The 11615-nt window shown below is 34.7% G+C and overlaps 2 protein-coding genes across 4 annotated transcripts; one reads left to right on the forward strand and one right to left on the reverse strand.

The window, feature by feature from the left end:
- The first annotated feature begins 382 nt into the window (after nt 1–382).
- Nucleotides 383–5330, forward strand: LOC107845858 (mannan endo-1,4-beta-mannosidase 6). Of its 3 annotated transcripts, none has more exons than XM_016690357.2 (6): nt 383–624; nt 3354–3624; nt 3868–4062; nt 4183–4305; nt 4416–4627; nt 4695–5330. In XM_016690357.2, exons 1-6 carry the CDS (start codon nt 512–514, stop codon nt 5125–5127), a joined length of 1347 nt encoding a protein of 448 aa, XP_016545843.2. In that variant the 5' UTR covers nt 383–511; the 3' UTR covers nt 5128–5330. The 3 variants fall into 3 exon arrangements, with proteins under 3 accessions (XP_016545843.2, XP_016545844.2, XP_016545842.2); XM_016690358.2 differs by lacking the exon at nt 383–624 and adding an exon at nt 1141–1260; XM_016690356.2 differs by lacking the exon at nt 383–624 and adding an exon at nt 3005–3272.
- A 589-nt stretch (nt 5331–5919) lies between these two features.
- Nucleotides 5920–11108, reverse strand: LOC107845857 (serine/threonine-protein kinase AtPK1/AtPK6). The gene is made up of 7 exons (XM_016690355.2): nt 10797–11108; nt 8302–9165; nt 8059–8141; nt 7857–7977; nt 7597–7770; nt 7045–7149; nt 5920–6530 (listed from the first exon to the last, which is right to left on the reverse strand). Exons 2-7 carry the CDS (start codon nt 8938–8940, stop codon nt 6228–6230), a joined length of 1425 nt encoding a protein of 474 aa, XP_016545841.1. The 5' UTR covers nt 8941–9165; nt 10797–11108; the 3' UTR covers nt 5920–6227.
- Nucleotides 11109–11615: the final 507 nt, after the last annotated feature.

Here is an 11615-nt window from a genome sequence, read left to right on the forward strand (position 1 = left end):
CGGAGTTTAAGAAATAAGGAAAGACTTGGTAAAGTTTACCAAATTATCCTTTATCAAAAAAATTGTTAATATCTTTTTTTTTTAATTAAGTGGGATTAATAAGAGTAAAAGGATAATTGTGTCTTTAAAAAGTTGTCAAATAAAAAAAGACGATATTTATTTTGAAATAATTTAAAAAAGAAATGATGATATATAATTTAGGACGAAAGGAGTAATATGGGACGGTGAATCTAATTGTACGAGGCGAATCCTCGTATGATTCGTTCAATTAACAAATGTAGAAGAAAAAGTATTTTGAGACACTCCAAGAAAAGACAAAAATAACAGTGAGGTTGGTTGGTACTATTTAAGGAATTAGCGGTATGTCGGCACATTTTGTTTCTACTTCCAGTACTAGGAATAAACATGAAGAAAAATGAAAGAGTTTCCATTTCTTCTATTGTAGTTTACATACTCAAAACATTTTGAGACAGTTGAGATTTTTACTACAATTAAGAGAATATATAGCAGCATGAGTAGGGATTGGAGTGGACCTTCAAGACTAGTAACAAACTGTTGGAGATGGGATGGGCTTTTGCTTCTTTGCAAGAAAGTACTGCATGTGCTTTTTTGTAAGATTTTGAGGTACATATTCCTCTTTCTATCATTTTGTTTCTTATTTAGTGTTTGATTTTTTGAAAAAAATTATTCCCCCGTCTCAAATTATATGTCATCATTTTTTTTTAATTCATCCCTTTTCTTATTTGACAACTTTTTAAAGACACAATTATCGTTTTATCTTTATTGGTCTCGCTTAACTAAAAAAATATATATATATTAGCATATTTTTTGATAAAGGATAAATTGATAAACTTTACCAAGTCTTCCTTTATTATTTAAACTTCATGCTCGGTTAAATAGCAACACATAAAATGGAACGAAATGGAGTATTTTATTTAGTATTTTATTTAGTGAAAATTATAGCATTTGGCTATGAGAATTTTAAATGCAATTTTAATTGTATTTTTTCACTTTTATTTCTCTCACAATTTCTCTCACAAAAGTGAAATAATTTTTATGCGCAAACAATACTATTTTCACTTTTTTTAATAAAGTAAAATAACTTTTCAGAAAAAAATCGAAAAATTCTCGTGATAAGTGGCGAGTTTAAAATCATAAGATATAAAAGACATTTTAGTAAATCATACACCTTTGTTATATTTACTTCTGAAATTTTATGCCCGTCAGATCAAGATACTTGAATTGAGACTGAGGATATAGGTAATAATTTGGGTTAGTTTTTCCAATTATTGATCTTACTTTTATTGAAGATTATGTGTCAAAATTCTTTAGGTACTTGATAGCTAGTGTAAAATACATCAATGGAGTTTCCTAGATTTCTAGTATCATAATGAGAATACTAGTTGTTCTAGGGCGTGGCTAGGCATTCCTATTATAGTTTTGATAAAATCCATTAGCTTTTGCAGCAAACTTATATTTGTGTTAAAAAAAAAAATCCTTATAGTTAATTTACCAAGAAACCAGGAGCTATTTTTAAAATCTAAAACCTTTTAACTTTATTCTCAATTTCTTTTTAATGATTTCAACTCCAATGGGAATTATAATAAGGGGTTTCTGTTGGAGTAGATTTCCACTTTTGTGCTTTCTTTAGTGATTTTTTACTTTTCGCTTTTACTTCTTTCCACATATATGGCAAATGAAAGAGTGCAGATAAAGGAACTAGGATGCCATAAAAAAGTACTCCTATATGAAGTTATCAGTTTTTAATTTTGTATTTGACTGTAATACTTCAGTTAAGTCATATACATACTTCTTTTGCGTGTATTAGTTTGACTGAATACAGAATTTTAAGAAAGTAAAAAAGATTGTTGAATTTTATGATCTTAACTAAAGATGTGTATAGTATTATCAAAATACCCTTTCGGCTTTGTGATCTTAAACATGCTATACGAATGTTCGGAATAAAAGAGTTAAATATAAAAAATAATATTTTCCAAACAGACTAAAAAGAAGAATTGGATACAACATAGAAAAGTAATAGTAGTAGTTTTTTAGTGTGTAATGTTTCAATAAAACCTTGCCCCTTCTTACTTTCTTTATTATATCAGACAATTTTTGTTGCTTGGTCTAATAATTCGTTAGGGGAACTGGTAAATACAGAGGCGGACCTACCTGTTAGCGTGGGGGTGCATGTGCACCCGTTAAGTTCGAAAAAAGCTCTATATATGTACATATGTATACCTTAGGACACTTATATATAATTATACGTGCACCCTCTTGAACACTAGTGCACTTCAAGCGTGTTGGTTCTTGTTGAGTTTCTCACATAAATGACCCAGGTTCTATTCCAGTTGTCACGTTAACTTTTACTATTTTTTTTTTATTATTATTTTTAACAACAAAAATGGGCAGTAGGGAGTCGAACCCGCGACTTTTTGTATAGAGAATGTATCCTTTTCCACTTGGCTACTACAGTGATCTGTTGATTTTGAGTTATAGGCTTATTTATTATCATAAAACCCATATTTAGCCTATCTATTTGTATTTTTGTCATTGCTTAAGTCTCTATTGACTAGTCAGTTGCTTATGTAAAGATAATAGTGCACCCACATTCTTTGAATCCTGGGTTCACCTCTGAGTAAATAGTCTGAATTTCAGTAAGTTGTGCACAATTTTTATTTTTTATTTGTAGACATCTATACTTAGTGATGCTTCATTTCCAATGCTTTGAAGCCAAGGACCACTAGCCATCTGACAGTTAGCATGTTATCATTAAGGAGGGGTCTGGTTTTTATTTTTTCACAAAGTTTTCTATGTGATAAAGACATTTGAGCCATAATTGAAAGCCATCCATCACAAACTTAATATTTCTGGTTTACTCCTTAATGTTAAAGTTATTAATATGATCAATATCCATAACCACTTTTAAATGTTTTGAGACAAGAATGGAAATATGAATATAATGTCACTAGTTGCAGGGACAATGGATCTTTGCTTTCAAGGTAGCTTTGATCATTCCCTCAAGAACACTTCTGTCTATTATCACAAGCTTGTTGCTTATACCAAACAACCTTGGATACATCATATTGTACATATATATATATATATACACTATGTTGTTCAAGATAACCTCAACTTGTCTATTCACTTGCCAAAATGGTCAACAAGGAGCAGAAATTTGGTTCTAAGTTCCTTTTTCTGGCTGCTAGTTTTGTACTTGTAGTGTTCGTGAAGAATGCAAATTGTGCTCCATTCAATGAAGCTGGGAATCAGTTAGCATTTCTCATTTTTCTTGTTATGTTGCAGAGTATTGTTTGTTTCTCTAATTTTGATTTTGTATTTTTCAATGACAGGGGAGAGATGGAAGATGGAGAGGCGTGGACGATGGTGCAGAAGAGCGGGAACCAATTTGTGGTGAATGGACAACCTTTCTATGTGAATGGATTCAACACTTACTGGTTGATGGTGTTTGCTGCTGATCAGTCCACAAGGGGAAAAGTAACTGAGGTATTCCAGCAGGCATCTGCTGTCGGTCTATCAGTATGCCGGACTTGGGCTTTCAATGATGGCCAGTGGCGTGCTCTTCAGAAAACTCCTGCTGTTTATGACGAAGATGTTTTCAAGGTGCGCTTGCTTATCCTGTAGCCCATATTACCTTGTATACACATAACATGGTCAGAAGGGATTCAAATATCCGATCCCAACTAGCTTGGACTGAGACGTAGTGATTATTGTTGTTGTGTGCATATGCAAACATTTAAAGGACTATCGGCATCGCACTATCTGATCAAGCTTCGAGATAAATTAGAAGAACATTTTCAGATTAAACAGAGAAGCTAACAAGTATCGATGTTCTTGTTTATTCAGGCTCTGGATTTTGTGATGAGTGAAGCCAAGAAATTCAAGATTAGGCTGATACTGTCACTAGTCAACAACTGGGAGGCATATGGTGGAAAATCCCAGTATGTAAAATGGGGTAAAGCTGCTGGCCTGAATTTGACTTCTGATGATGACTTCTTCTCTCATCCCACACTCAAAAGCTACTACAAGGCTCATGTGAAGGTGCATCGTTTGTTTCCAATATATCACAGCAACGCAGTATAATGTTTTCTTCTTTATTACACGTTATTGAACTTCACAACGCACCCTTGTAACTGTCTAGCATGAATTTGTTTTCTGCAGGCTGTGCTCAATAGAGTTAATACCTTTACCAACATGACATACAAGGATGACCCAACTATTTTCAGTTGGGAATTGATGAATGAGCCACGGTGTGAATCGGATCCTTCTGGTGATAAATTGCAGGTTTTTCACACTTCTTCTATTAGCTAAAACTCGGTGGAACGTATATTCTCAAAGCAAATAACTAGGTATTGAACTTGTCACTTAAATGTTGTTCTGTTGACGTTTTATAGGCTTGGATAGAAGAAATGTCAGTTTACGTGAAGAGCATAGATCCGAAGCATTTGGTGCAGATCGGACTGGAAGGTTTTTATGGTCCCTCGACTCCTAATAGGGCTCAGTACAACCCAAACTCCTATGCTCAACAAGTTGGAACTGACTTCATTAGAAACCATCAGGTTCTTGGAGTTGATTATGCCTCAGCGCACATATATCCCGACTCTTGGTAAGCACTCTGAACTGTTGCATCATCATTCATACTGAAATACCACTAACATTCTGCACTGCCTCAGGATCTCACAATCGCTTTCTGATACTCATATTGAATTCACCAAGTCATGGATGCAATCACACATTGATGATGCGGAGAACCATCTCAACATGCCAGTAGTATTCTCAGAGTTCGGTGTTTCTTCAAAAGACCCTGGCTACAATTCAACTTTCAGGGACACACTAATCAGTACAGTTTACACTAACATCTTGAATTCTACTAAAAAAGGAGGGGCTGGAGGTGGAAGTCTTCTGTGGCAAGTCTTTCCAGAAGGAACAGATTACATGGATGATGGTTATGCAATAGTACTTTCAAAATCACTTTCAACCGCGAACATCGTATCTCTTCATTCTAAGAGGCTAAATACCTACAATTCCCTCTGCTCTTGGAAATGCCACTGGGCTTGCAAGAAGAAACATGTCGCTGACAACTTCCAGTTTCATGAAGAGCTTTAACACGTTGAAGAAGATATGTCAATGTTTGCACGAGACATAAAAGACGACATTATGTATCTTATGTGGAACATAAATCAAGTTTGTCTTGCACGAAACAATGATAAGCCAGTGTATGCGAAAGGTATGCAAAACGCTAATAAATAAAAGTTTGTATCTAGATGTAAAGTATGTTCATGAAGTTAATACAAGCTGCGTTTTGTTCAGTTATGTAATCATATAAGAATCATTCTTCCATGAACAACTAGCTTGCAAGAACTACAAATAGATACATTTTATCTTCTCTAAATGGAGATCAGAGACACAAGTTTCCAATACATTTTATCTTCTCTAAATGGAGATCACGAAATTTGAAATGCAAAACAGAAAAAGCTTAAAGCTAAAATTTCGTACTTGCAAAACATATTGGCTTTCTTAAACCATTATGCTAATAAATATACGGTTGCAGTGTGTCGTCTTTCTTTCTATTCATACCAGTAGTAGTAGGATTGCTCGTGTAGACTGCAGTTCCCTTTCGACTATTTTTCCTTGAGGCTCGAGTCAATGATCAATCAGAAAGAGTCTATAACTCTGAAGAGGTAAGGTCCTAAGGGAGTTTATAACTCTGAAGAGGTAAGGTCCTAATACCCTTCCCAGACTCCAATAGCAAGATTATATTGAGTATGTTGTTACCTGGATAGAAATGAACCACCCAAAATCATTTGAAAAGACAGAAAAGAAAGAAGTCTACAGTTCATTGTCAATTTGTATTTTAAAAAAAAAAAAAAAAAAAAAAAAACAATCTCTGCTCTTTTCTTGCCCAAAGCCCAAATATATACTGATATTATCAAGGGAAAAGAAAAACAGGATCATTCTTCTTTGTTTTCAAAGTGCCAACAGCTAGCCATGAATACTTATTTTAAAGTACAACAAACATTACAAAACCTTGGTGTCATGCAACTGATGAAAGGTCTAAGATACAAAGTCTCTCAATCAGTAACAGAAAATAAAACTTAAATAATGGAGTAGAAGGATGGGTTGGGTTTCATTCTCCCAACTAATGAACCTCAACATCCTAGAGAAGAAAAGCAAAGAACATGGAAGTGCCATCTCATCAAACCATCCTAACACAAGGGACTGCTCCTCTGGAGAAAGGAAGCAGCAGGCCTCACGAAAGTATAACCCTGAAAATGGTCTGTATTATCCTTTGGACTTGAAATTGGAGAATCAACCAATGACATATCTGTCCAGCACTTGTCAAAATTTGCAATGCAGTGTGTTCCAGCAACTTCAGGACGGAAACTGGGCAGCATCTCTCTTGCCTCCAACTTCTTCCAATTGATTGGCTTGAACCATTTATGGTCCTTGATTTCATCACTTCCCTTCAGCCCACTGCCAAGCCTTTTAGTTGGGTCCTTTTGCAGCAGCTAGAGTATTGGGAATATTGATTAATCTTATGATAAAGAACAACACATTTTTCCGAGAACACATCAAAAGCAGCATAATTCTACCTAGGCAACCATGCCATTATTGTAGAACCGTAAACAAGTTAAGATGCTCCCACTGTCCTAATTAGTTTGACTCGACGTGGAGTGAGAGAAAGAAATGAAGACTTCAGAAACTTGTGGTTTTAAATGTTATAAGTCATAACACTTTCGTGGGTTTAAGACTTTTGAAACTAGGGTCTTAAACGTGTCATAGCATTGGTGTGGCTATAAAAACTTTACAGTAAGGGAAAATTGAGAAGCTTAAGGTAAATTGTTTCCAAATGTTCAAGTGTATTGTGTCATAAACAGGATAGAGGGAGTATCATCTTTAGTTAAAACAAGGATGTGAGGACGAAAAGGATAATTTCATCTGGTTTTTGCAACTGTACAACTGAAATACAATTCAACAAGATATGCAGAGAGAATGAGAGGAGAGGAGATAAAGGAAAATTACCCCTTTAAGGAGGGAATGTGCTTCACTGGACAAAAATGCTGGTAGCTTGAGTTTGTCCTTAACTATCTTCTGCTGAATCTTTTGCCGGTTTCCAGTGAAAGGAGGCTGCAAATAAAGAAAAACAAATCATTAGCAGGGAATGTCCAGCTGAGTTTTTTGAAGGATGCAGCATTTCCTTTCCAGGAAAATAAACATAAACTGAAGAGTTCCCTGAGGTCCAATAGATCTCAATATTTGTAAAAGAGTCCAACTGTTTCTGCTAATGATAGATTCTTTGGTGCCCCACTATTGATAGAAGTGATATATCATAAATTATCATAAAATTTTTGATATGGACACCCTTTATTTCTCCACATGTGAATGTAGGTTGATGAGATTGTAGGAATAGGTCAAACCAGAGTAAAAGCTTTGTTGGAACAGCAAGTGGCTCTTAAAGCAAGTCTTAAGACCATCGGTGCAGGATTTTTCTCATAAGAAAAACTATTAGGTAATGGATAAGACTTGAGAAAAAAGGAATTTGTTCTCCAGCTATACATGAATATAGATACTGACCTTCCCCGTGAGCATCTCAAACAACAAAATTCCTACACTCCACCAATCTGCAGCCTTATCATGGCCCTTCCCTTGAACAATCTCGGGTGACATGTACTCTACAGTGCCACACATGGAATTCGATCTTGTATCCTCCTTGAATTGCTTGGCAAGTCCAAAATCAGTCAACATGGCCTAAACATGCAAAGAAAAAAATCAGATGGGTGAAGACACTCATGCACGCACTAAACAAAAACAGAGGGAAGGAGAGGTGAATATACATGGCCATCCACATCCACTAGAATGTTTTCTGGTTTGAGATCCCTGTGCATGATTCCATTTGCATGAAGGTGAGACACAGCTGATACAATTTCAGCTGCATAAATTCGTCCCAGATCCTCTCTGAGAAGAAAAGCAGGAACTAATTAATATCATAGTTTCAGCTTTCACAAAGTAACAGATAGCAAGAAGGGAGAACTGTACCTGAAAAGGCCTTGTTTATAAAGCTGGAAGAAGAGATGACCACCATTAATGAAGTCGAGCACAAGGTACAGCCTATACTTTGTCTGCAAGTTAAAACCATGAAAAAAATGTCTGATTATCAAAAGGAGCTCCAAAGTTGAAGATTGGATTGTAATGAACAGTGCTAAAGATTGCAAAACAGTACAATCCATGGGTGGCTGCACAATGATTGAAGACCTATTGAATGAGAGTCTAGAAAATCACCTGGAATGAGTACCTAAGCTGGACAACAAATGGGTGATCTATCTTTGTCAAGATATCTCTTTCTGCTTTCATATATTCAGCATGGTTCTTCTCCATAATCTTATCCTTCCTCATCACCTTCATTGCATAAATATCTGATGTACCCTTCTTTTTAACCTGAAATACTTTCCCAAATGCACCCTGGCCAACGACTTTCATGACTTCAAAATCTTCAAGGCAGACGATTCCACCTTTTGCTGAGTCATTGATGGATAGCTCCGGATCTTCCTTAATTGTCTGTTCGATAACATTCTCTACCAGTTCCAGCGAATCTTCTGCTTCATGAATGGTGAGCCTCCCAAGTTTCAGTACCTGATTTTTATATGAAGAAGGACCAACCAAAGAATGTGACCTACTGTGTACCATCTCCGGATCATCATAAACAAGCTCACTCATATCTGCTGGAAACACCACATTCTCAGACATTCCATTACTTGTTTCATTTGAGGCCAGACAAGGAGGAGGACCAAACACATCAGAGAAATCAAGTTCAACCTGCTCTGAAGGAACCACGCCAGGAGCACTCAGTGGTAAAAATTGCTGGTAGAAGGATTTTTGCAGGTTTGTTTTAGTTGGAGCAAAGAGCTGAGAAGATACCATGTTTCAGCAGCTCTTTGATGGATGTAGATGGCCAAATATTAATACTATGGTAGGCAAGCCTTTCCAAATGCTCCAAATGAGTGCACATTCAGCGTGGCAGTCTTAAAGAACTTAGAAAGCAAGCACAACAAAATCCAGCAGAAGAAGCCGTTCTTGTTTCCCGATTTACAGGAAACTGCAGATACCACAGTAGTTCTAGTATTCATGAAGATTCTGAATTCAAATCTGTTGTGCACGTCGAAACAGAGAAAGTAAGGAGCAAGTTAGGAAGATGCAGTAAAGCTGAATGTAAGTCCTGTAAATAACTAAATACTTTAGAAAATAGAAATTACTGGAAGAGAAACCCGCAAAGGATTGCATACACTATAGTACTCAATACAATATACACTCAAATTATTACCAAGTACGTTGCACAAACAAAATTTAGAACTAAAGAAGAATTTAACAGCTCAAAACAAATTAATGGTCAAATACCAGTATTCCAAATTGTTGGTCCATGCGTTAGAAAGAATGGTAATGTCAGCCATAAGTTCAAACTTGTTAAAATATAAAGAAAAAAGTACCTTTATATTGAATATTCATTGCATCATTCAAGAAAACAAAGAAAAAGTAAACAACTTGAAGGTGTATCCATATGCATACACATATACGCACAGAGAGTAATATAATGCAGATGATATATGGCCATATGCTGCACTATCAACCTTATCAAAAAAAAAAATGCACCATCTTGTTTACTTCTCTAGATTGCCACAAAAAACATAATCAGCAGATGAATATGCTTCATTATCCAGTGTAATTTCCTAATATTATCCCACAAAAACAAAATCAGCAAACGAAATATGCTGCACTCTCCAGTGTACTTCTCAATCTCCAGCATCATTTTACAAAATTTCTCTCCATCTCTAAGTCTCCCGGGTGATTATGCAACATCTAGCTTTTACATATACACCCAAAATCAGCAGGATTTAACAGAAGAATTCGCCTACCACTTATCATTAATAGTTTCTCTAGCCCTAAAAGGCAAAAATTCTAATTGCCAATAAAGGAACTCCACACCACTGTTTCTGTATTTTAGGAAAATCTACTCAAACTAACATATGAGTCAACACAACAAATTGTTAGTATTAAATTAGTTCCCCTTCATTTAAGAACGTTTCTAGTCCTATTCCAAATTTAGGTTGATCTTTCTTCACCGTTCCCTTTTTTGGTACATTGTTTAGAATGTCACACACTGGTTTGTCTCCTTATATAGACTCATTCAGATCCAATAATTTCACTTAAATTGAACACCAGTTCCAAGTATTTGAAAACTGCATTGTACTAAAACTATAAAACAATTTTATATTTGTTATCGTCTATTGGTCGGACTCTACTGCCGCACCTGTGAATCCAACAATTCATCAATATTTCGGAGCGTCCTTGCAACATAGATTATTACTAAGGTACTAAGGTACCAAAGCTATATAATTTCAGAAATTTTGCCTACAAATCAATGGAATTATAAGAAAAAATGCAACAAAAACTTCTTTCACAGGTCTAAAGAAAATCAAAAACGAACAACGAGAACTTGTTGAATAATTTTGAGATCTCAGCCAAACACATAAAAATAAGAACAATTTGACAAATACTCAATATATACAAACATAAATTCACAATGAATTGATTTTTTTTTTAAAAAAAAAAATCTAGATCTGGATTGAGAGAACAAAATTGAACAATAAATTCAATTATTTTCTCACTTTTTCCTGTAACAAATTTTAATTTGCTAACTAAAAAACGACGATTCACGCGAACAAAGTACAAATCTAAGAAGGAAAATGAGGAAAGCAGATTGAAAGTAGAGCGCGGGTTACCTGGAAAATGGCGGAGGATTGTTTTATTATTTTGTTGAGGAGAGCCGTCTAAAAAAGCAGAATAGTTGGGGTTAGCTATAAATAGGCAGTGGTGCGTGGTTATGGGTTAAAGGCGGATTGTGGATCTGGTTTCACGCCAATCAAAATCTTCAATTTCTATTTTTATTTGTTGTTCATAATTGACACGTGGGTCAGCATATTCTTTGAGGACTCCAAAATTCCAAATTGGGAGGCTGAGGAATGCGTTGCTTCCTTCACCCCTCGCCCACCCTTTTTTTCTTTTGTGATTTAGTACGTTATTCCGCAATCTTTACTTTTTGTTCAGTATCTATCTTTCTTATATATATATACTAGACACTGAAGATATGTTATTTTTTTAATCTTAATTAATGTGATATAAATATAATTTAGATAATTAATTATTAAAATAATTTTAATTATTGTGATTTATAATACTATTTCTTCTATTTCAATTTAAGTGACACTATTATAATTTCAAAAATTAACTTATGTGGAAGTAATATAATTTCGATAGTCAATCAAATTTTTTATATTAACTCATCGTTTTGTGTCTATTTTATGAAATATTATTAATTTTCTAATGCAATAATAATAAATAACTAGGGGTGATATAGTAAAATTACGATTAAAGCAGCGAAAAATTCATGCCTTAAATGACTTATAAGAACTAATTAGAAGTAATATAATAAAATTATTATAAAAAAACACTTGTGAAAAAAGCATAAATAGGCATCATACAACACATCAAGTTGATTTAAAAAAACAAAAGTTAATGTAGTACTTTTTGTCAATTTTATA

The sequence above is a fragment of the Capsicum annuum genome, chromosome 10 (genome assembly GCF_002878395.1).
Source record: "Capsicum annuum cultivar UCD-10X-F1 chromosome 10, UCD10Xv1.1, whole genome shotgun sequence".
In the NCBI taxonomy this organism is placed as follows: Eukaryota; Viridiplantae; Streptophyta; class Magnoliopsida; order Solanales; family Solanaceae; genus Capsicum; species Capsicum annuum.